Source organism: Diplotaxodon limnothrissa, linkage group LG7 (assembly GCF_057381915.1).
Source record: "Diplotaxodon limnothrissa isolate DT_005_m linkage group LG7, D_limnothrissa_male_GT1.1, whole genome shotgun sequence".
In the NCBI taxonomy this organism is placed as follows: domain Eukaryota; kingdom Metazoa; phylum Chordata; class Actinopteri; order Cichliformes; family Cichlidae; genus Diplotaxodon; species Diplotaxodon limnothrissa.
The window spans coordinates 28,403,026-28,422,205 of record NC_140602.1 but is presented as its reverse complement, the minus strand read 5'-3'; the positions used below and the strand labels follow the sequence as shown (position 1 = coordinate 28,422,205).

At 40.3% G+C, this 19,180-nt stretch overlaps 2 protein-coding genes across 3 annotated transcripts in view; both read left to right on the top strand.

Annotated features, from left to right (window-relative positions):
- Positions 1-7,526: 7,526 nt before the first annotated feature.
- aass (aminoadipate-semialdehyde synthase) overlaps positions 7,527-19,180 on the top strand; it is a 128,884-nt gene continuing 117,230 nt past the window's right edge. Inside the window, exons 1-2 of one of the 2 annotated variants that reach the window (XM_085359525.1) lie at positions 7,527-7,650; positions 17,898-18,134. In XM_085359525.1, coding sequence (XP_085215651.1) covers positions 17,916-18,134 — 219 coding nt within the window. In that variant the 5' untranslated portion in view covers positions 7,527-7,650; positions 17,898-17,915. Of the gene's footprint in view, positions 7,651-8,383; positions 8,741-17,897; positions 18,135-19,180 lie in introns of those variants that run through there. The other variant, XM_085359526.1, reaches the window with a different exon arrangement.
- On the top strand, positions 11,188-15,068 carry LOC146628441 (E3 SUMO-protein ligase ZBED1-like). The gene is made up of 3 exons (XM_085357046.1): positions 11,188-12,022; positions 12,290-12,639; positions 14,727-15,068. Exons 1-3 carry the CDS (start codon positions 11,188-11,190, stop codon positions 15,066-15,068), a joined length of 1,527 nt encoding a protein of 508 aa, XP_085213172.1.

Below are 19,180 nucleotides of genomic sequence, written 5' to 3'. Positions count from 1 at the left end.
GCCCTCTTGATCCACAGCCACCTTGTGGCTTTCTCTGCCGCTTCACTCACAGCCTGGATGGCCCTCTTCTTGGCTGCCCCCGCCACGCCCAGCCGGCCTAGGACTTTGCAGAGTGATCGTCCTGCAAAGCCTCTACAACCGACTTCTATGGGCTCATAGAAAGTCTTCCAGTCCCTTCCCCTGCACTCCTGCACTAGTTCCTGGTACTTTCCTCGTTTCCTTTCATTGGCCTCTTCAATCCGCTCTTCCCAGGGCACTGTAAGTTCCAGCATGATCAGCTGTTTTGAGGCTTCAGAAATAATTATCATGTCTGGCAGGAGTGATGTTTTTGCAATGTTCTGAGGGAACTTTAGTTGTTTACCCAGGTAAGCCTGCAGCTGCCAATCAGAGGCTGTGTTGAGGAGGCCAGTTGTCAAATGTGGGCGCACCTGGGATTTCTCTCCAGCCTTAATAAAAGAGATTTCCTTCCTCAGAGCCTGAAGATGCTTGCTGGTGCTTATTGCTGAGGCAATCTTTTCAGCAGCTACTCTGAGCACCTGGTCGTGCCGCCAACGATACCGACCATCGGCCAGGGCCCTCGGGCAGCTGCTAAGGAGGTGTTCTAGGGTCCCTCTTCCAGAGCACAGGGGACAGGCAGGTGTCTCGCTCTTTCCCCACAGATAGTGCTACTATCATCTAGTTCTGATTCTGGTTCTGTCTTGGTTAAGTCCTAAGTAGTCCTGAGTTTGAACTGTTGTAGTCCTGTTTTAATTCCGGATCAGTTCTGGGTCTGGTTGAATTGGGGTTTAGTCCTCGTGTCTTGATACAGCCCGACTTTGTTCTGCCTTGCTGCTTAATTAAAAAACTAGTTTAAGGTATCCTGCATATATGATATATATTTTTCCTTATATGAAGTCATTCTTTTTTGAACAAAACTCAAAACAGAGCCTATTAACCCTTTAAGACCTACCATAGAACCAAGTCTGCCAGAGCTTATATTATATTTTTACATGTTGTAGTGCCATTTTTGGGAGCATTTCAAGTTGCTATACATCAATACAACCATTACAGCCTAAATTTTAATAACATGCATGCATTAAGTGCATGGTAATTACATAAATTGCAAAGAAGAATCGGCAAACAAACAAACACGCAAAACAAAAACAAAAAAAACAAACAAACCAGAAAATACAACGAGATTATACAAAATCGGCCCTCCCATTTTGTACATAGTTCAACCATTTCGACCAGTATTCGTCAAATGAGTCCGCCTGCAACTTTAGCCTAAAAGTTATTCTTTCCATAACAAAATTAGCATATATCACGTCAATCCACTCATTTATAGTAGGAGTATCCTCATTAAGCCAACGATGGGTTATGGCCTTTTTGGAAGCTACCAACAGCACACTGAACAAATATTTGTCCAGTCTGACACTATCTCTACTTTTAAGATTAGGCTTAAAACTTTCCTTTTTGCTAAAGCATATAGTTAGGGCTGGACCAGGTGACCCTGAATCCTCCCTTAGTTATGCTGCAATAGACTTAGGCTGCCGGGGGATTCCCATGATGCATTGAGTTTTTCCTTTCCAGTCACCTTTCTCACTCACTATGTATTAATAGACCTCTCTGCATTGAATCATATCTGTTATTAACCTCTGTCTCTCTTCCACAGCATGTCTTTATCCTGTCTTCCTTCTCTCACCCCAACCGGTCGCAGCAGATGGCCGCCCCTCCCTGAGCCTGGTTCTGTTAAAAGGGAGTTTTTCCTTCCCACTGTTGCCTAAGTGCTTGCTCATAGGGGGTCATATGATTGTTGGGTTTTTCTCTGTATCTATTATTATAGGCTATACTGTACAATACAAAGTGCCTTGAGGCAACTGTTGTTGTGATTTGGCGCTATATAAATAAAATTGAATTGAATTGAAACTGATTTTGGTATCGATCGGATACCAAGTAAATACAGGGCCAGTATTGCCAATATCAATACTTTTACCGTATAAAGGCAGTTTATCTAGGGGAGAGCAGTGAGTCATAATTTATGAGACAAATCATCTTCAATTTGCAAATATGTTGAACACATTTTAATAACTACTAAACCCCTCTGATTTTCACAATAATTAGTAAATACAACTGTTACGACCCAGCTCAAGGCCGCAACATAAAAAAGGAGACGAATACCAGAGTGTAAATAGGAAGAGGTTTTAATCTTACAATGGCATCACAGGCTGGCTAAAATGGCTGGTGCCACCCAGGCACGGCTAGTGAGGCGTCTGAAAGCCTGCCTCAGGTATGCTTTGATCAACACCTGATTAGGTGTGGCCAATTAGCACCAGCTGAACACACTGAGCCAGATTAAAGGCTGCAGAGGGACGTAACACTTCCTCCCTCCAACCGGTACCTCTAGGACCCCTAAACAAATTAAAAGCCCCTCTGAAGCCTTCAGGTACTTGACCCCTCCCCCCCCCCCCCCAAAAAAAAACCAAACAAACAACCAACCTGAAAGAAAAAAAAACTAGCAAAAGCAGTGTTCACATTATAGTTGGCATCCTTAGGCATGGATGCCCCTGCATGAGGATTTGAAGTTGCCACACTGAAAACACACAAAAAGTAACATGTGACCAACACAAAGGAGCACCACAGTCAAACCCAAAATGATTACTTGATCTGCTACAACGCAAAACCAAAAGTACCAACAAATAATCACAACCGAGTGATCTGTTGTCTCCACCACACAAATGGTCACATACAAGTGGCCCTACCCATATGGAAAAGATATATATAAATCTTATAAAGTTTGTATCTGTCTTGCGTGAAACTTGTATGAAAAGCATACAAGAGTGAAAACAGATATAAGATCCCTTGAAAAATTATATAATGAAACTTGTATGTTTTGGATACTTCCTAAAACAATACATGAAAGTAATGAGAAAGTGGCCACTTTCATGAGTAATCACATATAAGTTTTTACTATTTCTTTTCCATATGGGTATACCACAACAAGTTACTTTAAACTCCAAAGTTCAGTAAAGCAAGCATGCTAGTGACCAACCACAAACTGAGAGCTATGGCCACACAACGATCACATCAAGGGTGGCTCAGCACCCCTCAGTGTTATTGCCATCACCTGGCCAACAACACTCACAAGTGATCCAACAAAAGTAGCCATATTCCCCACAACACTAAAGGTCACCACACAAAACACTCACCACACAACGATCTCATTAGCATCCATCAACAGTGACATATGCACACATGGTGTACACACAATGCCAACTTTAAAACAGCCTACCTGCCTCAGCTACAAGACCATAATAATGAATGGTCTCAAACCTCCTACCAAGTTTGGTGCCACTGGTTTACTATGTGCAACTCCCAGCCTAAAATGCTAAAAACAATAAAACCCTAACTTTACCTACCTAGTCTTCAGTGGTGTACCAAGCTCGAGGCAACTTTAAACGCAAAGGGCAGCACAGCCACCCAGCTGAAACCCACTTACTAAATGGACGTTGCTCAATCACAGTGAACACCATCACTCACCCACTAGAAAGCAATACAAAAAACTGATATTCAGTCTCCACAAAAATATCCATACAATCCCGGACCAGCATCATGAAGCCATATACGTAGTAGATTTTGTAGGCCCAGAAAGATGTGAAGGCACTTTATATATATCATGTATTTTGAAACCCGGTATTTTGGAGACCTGGACTATAAATGTGTCTGTCTCTAAAGCATTCTTTGGGTTAGCTTCTGTTATTTAAATGTGTCACGGGCTAAAAAAAAAGAAGTTTAACCTGTTAGTCAACAAAAAAAAGTTCAGACATTTTTTATAGTGTATGTTTGAGGTAATGTTTTTCATTTCCAAAAAAAAAAAAAAAAAAAAATATATATATATATATATATATATATATATATATAATTATTAATGTTGAACCATTCAGTAGTACTACACACAGATCGTAGAGGATAAACATTGATTGATTAATCCACTATTGATATTTGGAAAGAGCTTGCAATACTTTTGGAACGAACGAATAGGCTTGCTGACAGTGCTTGTACGTGCGCAGCTGCCCTTCGAGGACTTGTCGGTCCTCTATGCAAATGCTGGTTATGGCAGATTACCAGTCCAGTCATGTCGACGTGGTATGTCTCGCTGAAAAACAAGACAAAAAAACCCATAGAGGGTAGAGGAGAGTAGACTGGCTGCTCAACAACCAGAAAACAAGGTGTTCCGATTGTTTACGATACAACTGATTTATGTATACATGTCTAAAACTACAGGTGACATCCGGGGGCGGATCTACAGTGGTGGTATGGGAAAGTTCGGACTTCAAACTCTATATACCAGTTTTCAGTTTTTATTGATATGCCATTAAAATCAGAGTTATGATCAAAAAAACATATGTGATAATTTTTTATGAATACTGTCGTTACATTTATTGTGGGGAAAAAGCATTTAAAATGGCATTTTCAAGGACAGCGCAAAAATAAACCAAGAAAAACAGTGCCTCCCATTTCCTATTGGTAGAAAAATGTCGACCAATCAAAAAAAATTATATGGCAACACCTGACATTTGTTTGTTTAGGATGCAGGGAAAATTTTGGCAGTGATTGCGGAGAGATCAACAGTGAGTTTGAGACGAGAGAGATTTGTGATGTTTAGTTTGTTTGGAGTGTATTGTTAGTGTGTAGTGTGGTCGTTTGTTTTGGTTTCTCCAGAATAATGAGATTACTAGTGAATGTCACAGTTGCTGCTAAAATGTCACAAAAGGCAGATTGTAATGCAATCACTGTCTCCAAGTGGGATACACCTGTATCTCTGTCCTTGGTTGGCTGGCTGTAGCTCAGGTGGTAGTGCAGGTCAGCTACTAACCAGGAGGTTGGTGGTTCGATCCCAGGCTGGCAGACTGCTCCAGTCTGCATGCCAAATATCCTTGGGCAAGATGCTAACCACATGTTGCTCTCTGATGCATCCAGGAGTGTAAATGTGTATGAATGTTAGATAGTGAGCACTAACAACTTAAATGAGTTGGGTGAATGAATTAGTTGTATAAAGTGCTTTGAGTGCTCAGAGTAGAGAAGCGCTATATAAGAACCAGTCCATTTACCTCCTGTTGTCAGGGAAGCAGGGTTTAGGCCAGGGAATTTCTCCTCTGTCTTGTGGCGAACAAACTTTTTTTTGGAGTGGCACAAATAATTTTTGCGGCATCTTATTGTCAAACCTAATTGTTCTGTAATTTTAGTTTTAGTAGTTCATTAGTTTTAAATGGTTATACAAAAAATGCCAGAGGCATTGGCTGCATTTTTAGGTAAATAGTTGTGTATAACTTTATTGTTTACAAAATTTGTAAAGTTTGTTAAATGTATATTTGCATTTCAAATTATGAAAATTATTCACTAAACATGTTTGTGGTTTTTCCCTACTGGGATGTTTTTTGTGTGATTTTAGATCAACTATGTTAATACAGTACGTCAATGAAAAAATAAGTCTAAATTTAGACACATGAGGTTGTGCTATGTTTAAGTAAAAGTTTATTTATATAGCACATTACATAGACAGACGTCATAAAGTGCTTCACAAGAGAGGTAACAAAAACCCAACACAATCATAAAAGCCCTGGTCTAATTATGAACTTTTTGAAATAAAAATGTCTTTAGCTGTGAAACGTGTGTACTTACTGCATTTGATGTATTTTAACCATGGATTATGTATATTACAGAATGTAAACCCTGCATCTGTATTAAGAAATGCCTTTGATTTGGCAACTCCATTTGATATCCGTGCCACCCTCATGTCACTCTAAGAAAATTTCTCTAGATCCACCGCCGTCCACCGCTGGTAACATATCTCTTGCTCACTAAAGCCTTAAATGTGTGTGCAGCAAGTGCCTGATGCCTCACGAGTACAGATCACATCTCATGCCCACATGGGGTTTTGAGGTAAATTTCACACTGCCAGCTTTGCACAGATCCACAAATGTAACCTGCGTCCATGTCCCTGTGTAAAACTCTTCTCTGTACTCCTCAATTTTTAAAAAAAGAAACAAAACAACTGACAGTTCTAAACAAACCAAACAGCCCATAACCCCTCTACTAGAAAATTAATAGTATTAGCAATTATCAAATCAAAATCAAATCAAATCAAATCACTTTTATTGTCACATCACATGTGCAGGTACATTGGTACAGTACATGTGAGTGAAATTCTTGTGTGCGAGCTTCACAAGCAACAGAGTTGTGCAAAATACAATAATGTAAACAAGCAAAATACAAGAATGGCTACATCTGAAACTAATAAATATATGTACAATATATAATAGTATATGCATTTCTGGATGTGAATACTAAATGGTTTTCTACGTGTGTGTGTGTGTGTACACATATTTTACAAATTAAATAGAGTAAACAATAAATAAAATATATAAAAAAAATATAGATGCTACACAGAGGCCTGTTGTGAAAAATCAGGCATTCTCTGATAATAAATTGACTGGTTCTTATATAGCACTTTTCTACTCCACTTTTCTACTCCGAGCACTAAAAGCAATTCGAACAAACTGCCTCATTCACCCATTTATACGCAGAACTTTTTTCTACATAAGTACTTTCTATCTAATATTCAAACACATACTTGGATGGACGTATCAGAGATAACTTGGGGTTAGTATCTAGATACTAGAGACAGGTAAACTGGAGCAGGCACTGAATCCTGATTAGTAGTTGAACTGCTCAACCTCCCGAGTTAGAGCCACAATTAGCTTAATGACTAATCCTGAATACTTCAGGATGTAGCAGCAAATTATTTAAAACATATATAAACCTTCATAGGCTACTGTGTAATGCCTAATTGTTAAAACTATGTTTTCTGGTAGATGGGCGACAAGCTGTTCTGTTTATATTTAAAAAAAAGGAACGCTTCATTAAAAAAAAAATGCAGAAGAACAGTGAAAGGCCAGATGTCCCAGTTTTACACTGGGAATTGAACGCGGCTTATATTTGTGGATTTGTGCGAAGCTGGCAGTGCTTCCAAACCCCACGTGGGCGTGAGACGTGACTTGTGCGTATCAGGCGATTGGTGCACACTCATTTAAGGTTTTTTTAAGAGAGCGAGATGGATGTTACGTGAAGTTTTAGAAGTTTGCATGCAAAGAAGAGTTTTTAAGAGAACTTTTAAACTGAACTTAATAAGTTGTGTGTAAATAATCACTATTTATCCAGGTTTTAATGAACGCATTCATAAAATAGGTTTACATGTTATTAAATTGCTTCGTATTTGTGGATGCACGCATTTGTGAGTCCTCAAAATCTGCACAAAAATAATATTTGTAATTTTTACCCATGTTAGCTTACATATCTTACGCACGTACGCATTCGTAACACTAACGGTCATACCCTGTAGGACCTCTACCTCTGCTGGTTTCATTACGTTAGATTATATTACGTATCACATTGCATGTAGGTACGTACGGTAGAATGTTGTCATCTTACGTGAGGTTTTACTTTTTACTTTTATTTTGAAATAGTGACCGGAAGTAGCTTGGTTCAGCCTGTGCGCGTGCGAAGTAGTGTCTGCGTAAAGTTGAACGTCTTCTCACCTCCACTGTTTTCGGTGAATAGTCGCCAAATTTCATCGCCTGGACCCGTTGTGGTGTAGAGAAAGCAGTCAGTAAGGTGGGTTCGGGTAGCTGCAGCACGTCTAGCCCATTATCGAGCGCTTGAAATGTTAAGCGTTTTGAACAGAACTGACTCATGTGGTAACAGACTGTCGATTAAAGCCACACTGCTAGCTAAAATCAACGCTGAGGTCCACTTATACGTTTACTGATTTTACTGCTGTGTCTGTGTTGTTAGATTTTTGACAATGATTGTTTGGTGTTGTGTGGTGTTCAACAAGCTTATCGATCACAAAGTAGTGCAATGTACTTCATATGCCGTGGTAATTAAGGCTCACTTAACAGAAGCATCCAATTTTGTTATTCTTACGTTTTCCGGAGCATTTCTAAAGTGTCTGGCAAATGCACTGAGGTGTTGTTTAGCCTTACTCTGACTTGGGCATGGCCCATGGGAAATGGCAGTTACATCAAAAATAATACAGAATAAAGCAGAATAATAGTACAGGACAAAACATGCATTTTAATCGTTTTAAAGTGTTGTGAAGTATATTCATTTTAATTGTTTACCAACCTTTTGCCTTAATGTAGAGTCCTCACAACAATAAGGCACTGAAGCCCAAGATTCAATGGAGAGTTACAAGAGATAACAAAACGCAGTCTGGTAACAATATTAAATGTGGTTTGTTCCACTGAGTGGTAAAAAAAAAAAAGATATGGTTGTACACGGAAATTTTTTTTTTTAAAGTTTCCCATGTACACATTATTTTTTTATGTTTAAATACTACTAGTATTTTAATTTGTATTACTTAATATTTGTATTTATTTCATTTTTATTCTGACAGTCTTATTGAATATTGTTAAAAATAAATTTTTTTCAAATTGATTTTCTAGGTCATTATTTTAATTTTTCATGGGACAAGACAACAGGGTGATATTAAGGTGGGCAGACTTAAGCAGGTGAGGTACTGGAAACTAGAACAGGATATTTTCCCAGAGGACACAGAGATAAGAGTTATTTAAATAATCATTGACTAACTGACTAATCACAAAAAAACTAGCAGACTAGTCAACTACCAAAATCATTTTTAGCTGCAGCCCTACTGGTGAGACGCCATTTCCTCTCATGCTTAGGAGTACTCTGGTTTAAGGTGCGTGTTTGTGAGTTACACCAGGGAGTCAAGTACTTCTGATGTGAGGGTTTCTTTTTTAGAGGAGCTACAATATCTAGAGTTGAATGCAGTGAAGAAGTAAAAATAATAACAAGATAATCAACCTCTGTGGGAGTAGCTTCAGGTAGCTGCTCTACAATTTTTTCCGCATTGAAGAAGATATCAGTGGATTAATTATATCCTTAAACTTGGTTACAGCGCATTCAGAAAGACATCTGCTGTGATGTAATCTATTCCATTGTGGTGTAATTAGAGCTGGGCGATATGAGATTTTTTCATATCACGATATGTTTTTTTCATTTCAGGCGATAACGATATCTATCACGATATAAGCCAAATAACTATATTTGTAAGATTTAAATGTGCCGTTGCTCACAAGTAAAATGTGAAATAATCAGCAGCTTGTTTTTATTTAAATATTTATTTCCCATAATAAGTTCAACAGGGTAGATGTACTTAAGGAACATGAGACTTTTTCAGATAAATAAAGGCAAATATTGCAAACTACACAAAAGGCAGCCGCTAAAGCGTTTAAGTTTCAAAATAGAACAAACGAAACAGACTAAATTGTCAATTCCACTTAGAAACAAACTATTAATTCTAAAAATAAATCTTAGTTTGTTTTACAGAAGAACAGACAAAATTGACTAACTTTTGTCAATATCAAATAAACTGAGAACTAAAAGGAAATTCTCAATCTCTCCTTGTTGTATAGCTGAGCTTTTCAAACAGTTTTAACAGTTACTTTAGTCTGACAAAAGCCGAATGACGAATTAGCGCTTCCAGTCAGACACTGAGGCTACGTCCACACGTACACGGGTATTTTTGAAAACGGAGATTTTCCGTTTTCGTTTTAAAAAATAATCCCGTCCACACATAAAGGCAGAAATGAAGGAAAACGCTGCTATGAACATGTCAAAGCAGCAGGTGGCGCTAGATTCCTAACCGTGCAGAAATGTTGGCCAATCAGAAGTCTAGAAGCCTCGGTGGGAAAAAGTAAACAAAGCTGGGGCATAGAAGCAGAACAGAGTCGTATGTGTGGAGGGACAGTAACTGTGTGTATATGTAAGCATTTAAACACTGCAGAGAGTAGAATTAACAGTAACAGTATTGTAGAAATTCATTTCACCGAAACAATAACGTGGCGCACAGTGTGACGCATGCACCAGTTTATTGTATTTCCAGACTTGCTTTCGGCACATTTACAGTGCACGCTACTCTGTTTTTTGTCAGACTTGAAATAGCCGAAATACCTTCACACTACGGAACTTCTATGGCTCTTCCGTTCGACAATCTCTCCGGCGTTGGAACCATTATCTGTTTTCTCTTCGGTCACGCTCGGTTGATTTTTCTAGTCGGCACACTCATTTCCTCCATTACGCGCTGGCTCCATTACCCGCTGGCTGCTTCCCAAACAAACACACGTGCGGCTTGGCACTTGTGCTGTACGTAACAAGTCACGCGACGTGACGCTGTGGCTGTGATTGGTTCGGCTCTGCGCTACTTGATTTGGATTGGCTGACCTTTTTTTTTTTTTTTTTTTTTTTTTAAGAGGACAAGAGCGGCGAGGTCTATCGCGATAGCTTAATTTCTCTATCGAGTAAAAGTTATATCGCGATACATATCGTTATCGTTCTATCGCCCAGCTCTAGGTGTAATCCATTATTGTAAATGTAAATGTTAGTAGGAAATGGATTGACAAAAGAGGGTTTTCAGGAAATAGTGTTAAATGATCAGTTTCTATGCCAAATGTCAGAACAAGATCTAGAGTGTGTCTAAAATAATGGGTGGGTTCTTTTGCATTTTGAATCAAGCCAGTTGACTAATGAAAGGTTAAATGCCGTGTTGAAGCTGTCATTTCCAGTATGTACATGGATGTAGGGCTGCCACAAATGATTATTTTGATAGTCGACTAGTCACCGATTATTTTTGTGATTAGTCAACCAATCAGATCATGCATCCATTGGATGTAAAACATACAGCCTATTGCACCAGCATGCGTCTGCTCTTATTTAACTATCATTAGCTTACAACTTGAAGTGTTTAAGGTATGTGCTAACTAAAAATAAAGACAAAATAATAGTTTATTAAACTTTTAATGAAATTTGTAGATTGTCTCGGTGGAGTTTAATAAACTCAGCCGTCTGCTCCTTGCTCCCTCAAATATAACAGGACAAATTCGCGACCATCTCACATTTCTGTTTAATCAGAAAACGTTAGGGCTGCTCAATTAATCGAATTTTAATCACGATTACGATCTGAGCTTTCAACGATCATTAAAAATGACTGAGCCGATTATTAGCACCTCCCTCGTGCTTTACTCTTGCGAGGTGGCAAATCGAGTGCACCTCTCTGCGTTTCGAACACGTGTCACATCAATTAAGAGTATCTGAGGAGAGCTAAGCAGACGTTATTTGGAGAGGATAATGGCTGCTAAAGAAAGAATGCCGTTGGTTGAAAAGCGAGGTAAAACTACTTCAGTGGTGTGGAAACATTATGGGTTCGCGGAGTCCGATGTGGATCAAGTCGATATAGTGTGTAAACTTTGCTACGGTGTTGTAGCTGCACCACAGGGCAACACTACAAATTTATTCAATCATTTGAAGACCGCTCACAAAGTGACATACGATCAAACAATGAAGGAGCATAGAGAAAAACCCTCAACAACACATGCTTCATCCTCACAGACCTCCATTCACGCTACCATGTACAACGCGACTAAATATCCCACCAGCTCCCAGAGACACAAGGAGATAACAAACACGGTAACGTTTTTCCTCGCCAAAGACCAATGCTCAATTAACACAGTGGACACCCCCGGCTTTAAGAAACTAATCAACACTTTGGACAAATGGTATAACTTGCCATCTCGTCACTATTTTAGTCGAGTGGCGATTCCCGCTTTATATGACGAGTGTCATGATGGTGTCGCAAAGGAAGTGCCTACAGCCCAATATTTTGCCACCACAACGGACTTGTGGTCAAGCCGCACCACGGAGCCGTATTTGAGCCTCACGGTACATTTCATTGACATGGATTTCAACATGAAAACGAAATGTCTCCAGACATCCTTTTTCCCAGAAGACCACACAGGACAGAACATAGCTGCAGGTCTGAAACAAGCACTGGCTACGTGGGATCTGGAGGAGAGTAAACTCGTCTGTATAACCACAGACAACGCTGCAAATGTCATACTGGCTGCAGAACTGAATGGCTGGATGAGGCTCCAGTGCTTTGGGCACAGATTACATTTGGCCATAGGTGAGTAGGCCTAATTCCTACTGAATATGATGCATAATGTGATTTTCTTTCAATAAGTATACAACATAATGCTTCGAATGAATATAATAAATAAAAAACAATTTAAATTCAGAGATACTTTTATTCATTCTCACAGTCATACACATTTTCTATGAATTATACAAACACATAAATAAGCTACCATCACTTTTTCTTATTCATTCACACTCAAGGAAATGACAGTCATCATCCTGATAATGCTTGTTTATATTTTTTATGTTCTTATAGAAAGAGCCATGAAAGATCACAGGATTGAGTGTGCAGTGGGGGTCTGCAAAAAAGTGGTCAGCACCTTTTCATTCAGTTGGAAAAAAAAGAGAGAGCTGAAAAAGGCACAGATAGACCTCAAACTGCCAGACCACTCCTTAAAGACTGAATGTCCAACCAGATGGGGATCTAGGCAGGCCATGGTTTCCAGAGTCCTTGAGCAGCAGAAGGTCATTGCCCATGTCCTCTCCCAAGACAAAGGAACCAGGCACCTCATCCCCTCATGGCAGGACATTGATGTCCTTGAGGCCATCAACAAGACCTTGGGACCTCTGGTTGAATTCACTGATGCACTTTCTGAAGAGAAATATGTGAGTGTGTCTTTAATAAAACCAACACTCCACCTATTTAACAACTCAGTCTTGGCTGAGCAAGATGATGACACAGACCTCTCAAAATGCATCAAGAGGAGAATACTGGAGTACCTAAATGAAAAGTATGGTGACTCACCAACACAAGAGTTGCTTGACATGGCCACTGTCCTGGACCCAAGGTTCAAACTGAGATACAGTGGGGCAAAAAAGTATTTAGTCAGCCACCGATTGTGCAAGTTCCCCCACCTAAAATGATGACAGAGGTCAGTAATTTGCACCAGAGGTACGCTTCAACTGTGAGAGACAGAATGTGAAAAAAGAAATCCATGAATCCACATGGTAGGATTTGTAAAGAATTTATTCGTAAATCAGGGTGGAAAATAAGTATTTGGTCAATAACAAAAATACAACTCAATACTTTGTAACATAACCTTTGTTGGCAATAACAGAGGTCAAACGTTTACTATAGGTCTTTACCAGGTTTGCACACACAGTAGCTGGTATTTTGGCCCATTCCTCCATGCAGATCTTCTCGAGAGCAGTGATGTTTTGGGGCTGTCGCCGAGCAACACGGACTTTCAACTCCCGCCACAGATTTTCTATGGGGTTGAGGTCTGGAGACTGGCTAGGCCACTCCAGGACTTTCAAATGCTTCTTACGGAGCCACTCCTTTGTCTCCCGGGCGGTGTGTTTTGGATCATTGTCATGTTGGAAGACCCAGCCTCGTTTCATCTTCAAAGTTCTCACTGATGGAAGGAGGTTTTGGCTCAAAATCTCACGATACATGGCCCCATTCATTCTGTCCTTAACACGGATCAGTCGTCCTGTCCCCTTGGCAGAAAAACAGCCCCATAGCATGATGTTTCCACCCCCATGCTTCACAGTAGGTATGGTGTTCTTGGGATGCAACTCAGTATTCGTCTTCCTCCAAACACGACGAGTTGAGTTTATACCAAAAAGTTCTACTTTGGTTTCATCTGACCACATGACATTCTCCCAATCCTCTGCTGTATCATCCATGTGCTCTCTGGCAAACTTCAGACGGGCCTGGACATGCACTGGCTTCAGCAGCGGAACACGTCTGGCACTGCGGGATTTGATTCCCTGCCGTTGTAGTGTGTTACTGATGGTGACCTTTGTTACTTTGGTCCCAGCTCTCTGCAGGTCATTCACCAGGTCCCCCCGTGTGGTTCTGGGATCTTTGCTCACCGTTCTCATGATCATTTTGACCCCACGGGATGAGATCTTGCGTGGAGCCCCAGATCGAGGGAGATTATCAGTGGTCTTGTATGTCTTCCATTTTCTGATGATTGCTCCCACAGTTGATTTTTTCACACCAAGCTGCTTGCCTATTGTAGATTCACTCTTCCCAGTCTGGTGCAGGTCTACAATACTTTTCCTGGTGTCCTTCGAAAGCTCTTTGGTCTTGGCCATGGCGGAGTTTGGAGTCTGACTGTTTGAGGCTGTGGACAGGTGTCTTTTATACAGATGATGAGTTCAAACAGGTGCCATTCATACAGGTAGGGGACAGAAAAGCTTCTTACAGAAGACATTACAGGTCTGTGAGAGCCAGAGATTTTCCTTGTTTGAGGTGACCAAATACTTATTTTCCACCCTGATTTACGAATAAATTCTTTACAAATCCTACCATGTGAATTCATGGATTTTTTTTCACATTCTGTCTCTCACAGTTGAAGTGTACCTCTGGTGCAAATTACTGACCTCTGTCATCATTTTAAGTGGGGGAACTTGCACAATCGGTGGCTGATTTTTTGCCCCACTGTATGTAAGCGAGGTCAGCCAAGAGACAATAAAAGCCAGACTGACAATGGAAATGAAGTCCATCATGGTATTTATAAAGATATTAAACATATATCTATCCATCTATCTATCCATCTATCTATCATTATTTATAGTAATTATTTAAGGATTGTATTTTAGAATGCCAAACCCGAGACAGATAAAACTGGTTCCTCATTCTGTGTTGCTGTCATTTTATATTTGTCCCATTAAAGGAGGCTATAGTGATGGGGACACCCGTTGGTAACACGGAGGTTGCTGATAATGGTGCATAAAACCAAAAGAAGAGGAAAAAGGGCCTAAGCAGCTTCTTTAAGGCCCCTCACAGCACAGCTCCAGGTGCAGAACATGTTCTTCAACTGGACCAGGCCATAGCTTTTGAGCTTCAGGCCTACCTCCAGGCAGGGACCCTGGACACAGAGGAAGACCCACTGGGGTGGTGGAAGCTATCACAGAACCTCTTCCCACGACTCTCCATCCTGGCAAAGAAATATCTTTGCATCCCAGCCACAAGTGCCTCATCAGAAAGGGTCTTTAGCACTGGTGGAAATGTTGTCAACTGCCTGCGTGCATCCCTGAAGCCTGATCATGTCAATAGGCTGGTGTTTTTGGCTAAAAACCTTTGAAAGGTTGCAGGAACCATGTTTTGTTGAGCCATTTTGAGATTGTATGGGACTCGGGCCTACTAGTTTTTATTTATTTCTTATAAAAGGTACTACTTTCAGTGTTTAATTTTATTTTTGTTCAGGCAGCAACTTTAGTTGACATACCTCAATGTCAGTTTGATGCAATTGTGCATTGTGTGGCTACACAGCTTGCCTTGATGTTTGGTTATTTGTATGCATAAATATTATGCAGTAGTTTGAAGTTCACTAAACATTAATGTTTACATCTTTTTATTTATTTTTTATATTGCAAACATTTGGACGGTTATCAGAATTTGCACATTGTTTTATATTATTTTTTGACAATCTTTAAAGCAATTATTCAATGCATTGTTATTGTTAAATAAATATCGTGAAATAATCGTGATCTCAATTTCATTGAAAATAATGGTGATTATCATTTTTGCCATAATCGAGCAGCCCTAGAAAACGTCAGAGCACTTTTGTAAATATGTGATGTCTTGATAAATCGAGCAGATATTTGAAGTTTACACAGCTACCTTCTTGCCTGAAAATATCTTAAAAGTTTATTTTGTGACTCAGAAAGAGAAATATTAAAACTAAGTAGCTGCCATCATCGTTGGAAACTGGGGGTCCAGTCCCTGGCTATCGAGGCTGGGTATCGGAACATTATCTCGCTGGTGGGGGAAGGAATCTGGGCCCTTTCTCAATTCTAAGTACGGAAGTATGTACTCGCGTTCTCGGCGAGACCGGACTTGCCTGGACCGCACGGGAGTACGGACTTGCCGAGAACGTGAGCACGGACTCGTGATTTGTACAACTGGAACACCAGCGTACATGATGATGTCACAGGTCCGGAGTTTTTACTGCTGTCCCCTCTTAATTTAACTGTGAGTAATATGTTATGAAGCTTAACTTTAATCACAGACAAACCGATTTACTCAGGAACAAATAAAACACTGAAATAAACCAAACATTAACATTTAGAAGTGATCTAAGTTACTTATATATCATGTTTAACCTCAGTAGCGAAATCTCTATTAATAAAAATAGTGTACATGTATGTCTTAATAAAAACAAGCAGGTGAGATGTTAGAACGCCTTTATTTTTATTTTAGTACAATAGACAGCTGCTGGGGTTTGGGGTTTGTTTAACCTGAGTAGCGAAAAGACCGCGGGGGGGTTGAAAACAATGTGCCGGGAGTCCGCTGTTCTCGCCGGCTCTAATGATCTTCGACCTCGCTGTTTTCTTTGGAGCTGGCAGGTCACAGACGTCTCCGAAAACGTCGGAGCGCGTTTGGAAATATATGATATCTTGATAAATCGAGCAAATATTTGAAGTTTACACAGCTACATTCTCGCTTGAAAATAACTTAAAAGTTTATTTTGTGACGCAGAAAGAGTAATATTTAAAAGTTTTCAACCCCGCTCGTCCGCCATTGCTGCGTTTGAGTTTTGGACGAAATGCATTCTGGGATATTTAGTTGTACCAAGTCCACACAAGTCCCCACCGATGCATGCTCGATAAAACGGGCGGAGCGAGAACACATCCGGGACTTTTTTGCGTTCTCGGCTTGATGCGTACTTTGAATTGGAACAGTACTTGGTCTCCGACTGATGACGTATCACGAATACGCACAAGTACGCATATTGAGACAGGGCCCTGTACTAGTGCATGAGATTGAGAGATACTGGCTAGATATAGTCGGGCTCACCTCGACCCGTGGCTTGGGCTTGGGAACTATTGTAATGGGCTCTGTTTCAGTCTGCCCTCGGTGAGAGGCAACCCCAGAATATCCATGGGTGGGTATTCTTGTATCCCATCAATTTGCTACCAGTACACTGAGGTTCTCATTGTGCATGAGAGGGTTGCTCCACTTACCCAAACGGAACACTGACTGTCATTTGAGTTTATGTGCCAAAGAACAGTTTAAAATACCCAGCGTTCTTGGAGTCACTTGGTGGGGCGTTTGAGGGTGCTCCACCTGCTGACACCCTTGTCCTACTGGGAGACTTCAACAATGACTTAGGCAACAACCTAAAATTATACTCAAAACAGAAAAACAAGAAAAACAACTGATGTTAAATGATGCCTTTAAGCCTACAAGGGTCCATTCTACAATTGTTTGTTGAATATAAACACCATTTCATGCTGATATTGCACTTCCTTTGTTTTTCAGATATCCAAATTTAAAATATCGGTATCTAAAATAAAAAGGTGGCATCGTGCCATCCTCAGTTCCAACTAGTGACAATAGTGACGATTAGTCATATGAACGACTAGTCACACACATCTCTAGTTCAAACACAACGGTCCATAAGTACATGTGGCACCAAAACACCCCAGATTGCAGGTCAGGTCAGGTAGATCAGATTGTAAGGGAGGATGCACCCATACATATAGAAAGTGTTTGATGGGAATGCCTGGCAGCTGAAACAAAAGCTCGGGTGTGGAAGGAGTTTGGTGAGGCCATAGAACAAGAGTACTTGCTCAGAGAATTATTTGATTGCTGGGGTTTTTGTCTGTATTATTGTAGGGTCTTTACCTTATCATAATAATGATAAAGTAACAATAATCACTTTGAGGTATTTGGTGTTATATAAATAAAACTGAAGTGAGTATTATCAATAATAATAAAGTATTGTAGTTGTTAAAAATAATTTAAATGTTATAACATGTTAATATGATTCCTGGTCTGGAAGAACAGCTTCCTTGTGAGCTCATGTCACTTCTCTCCCAGCAGCAAATTTTTTGACCTTTCAGCCACACTCTCCCTAGCCTCGTCACAGGTTGCCCTTTCTATTTCTGTTTCTCTTCTTTTAATTCAGGCAGGAGGAGGTGAAGTCATGTTCCGAATCCTCCATCATCAAGGTAAGGGAATGTGCACCAGTCTCAGGGCCCAGCGGCGCTATGAGCACCACAGGGCCATCATGGCTATACGTCGCGAGGATGTCAATCCCTGGGAGAGGAGGGCGCCACTGGCACCACGACATGTCAAAGAACTCACAAATGCTGGCGTAAAAGTCCTGGTACAGCCATCCAACCGCAGAGCTATTCACGAGAAGGTGAGAGAAGGAATACTTTGTTTAATTTTCACTTCTTCAGGTGTTGTTGTTTTGATTTTCAGATCTATGAAGGTAGTATTTAATATCTTGACGCATGCTCGATCATACAAGTAAGGAAATCCCAAAAAGTTGATTCTGTTCATCTGAACATAACGTCTTCAGTGGGAGAAACGTTTCGTTACTCATCCAAGTGACTCCTTGAGTCTCAGCTGAATGCAGGTTTCCCCAACGTTATAAACAGTACCTTTGCATAATGACTGAAATTAGCACCACTGACGATCAATGACCTTTGAGGTGAGGTTCTTGATCATTAATATCAATAATAATATCAATAATATAAAGAGGGTTTACCTTTAAGACCCATTGTCTGTATAATCAACTCGGTCACCTATAACATCTCAAAGTTTCTGGCTTTGATCCTCAAGCTGTTGGTAAGCAGCTCTGAACACCATGCAGAACACTTTTGATTTTGTTGAGAAGATGAGAGCTGTCATTATGCAGGCAGATGGTTTCATTTGATGTTCACCGACCAAGTACGTTTGCTCTTGGAACTATGTCTTCATTCCACATATTTCACATTCAAGGATCACTACTACAGGCAGAAACATGAGTGTGCCATGGGCTCCCTAGTTTTAACTATTGTGGCCAACTTGTACATGGAAGAAATGGAACAGAGTGCTCTGTTATCCTACCCTGAAACGCCACCAAGTCATTGGTTCAGGTATGTGGATCACACCTGGGTGAAAATCAAATCTCAGGACGTACCACAATTCACGGATCACATTAACTCGGTGGACCAACACATCAAATTCACCAGGGAGGATATGAAAAGTGGCAGGTTAGCCTTCTTAGACTGTAAGATTTCCATCAGTAATGAGGGACATTTAAAAGTTGATGTGTACCGTAAACCAAAAAGCTTTTAAGTATTTAAGGTTTGACTCTCATCATCCACTGGAGCACAAACTGGGCATCATCAGGAAGCTACAACACAGAGTGAACACCATCCCCACAGACACAGCGGCCAGGGAAGCAGAAGAACAGCACAT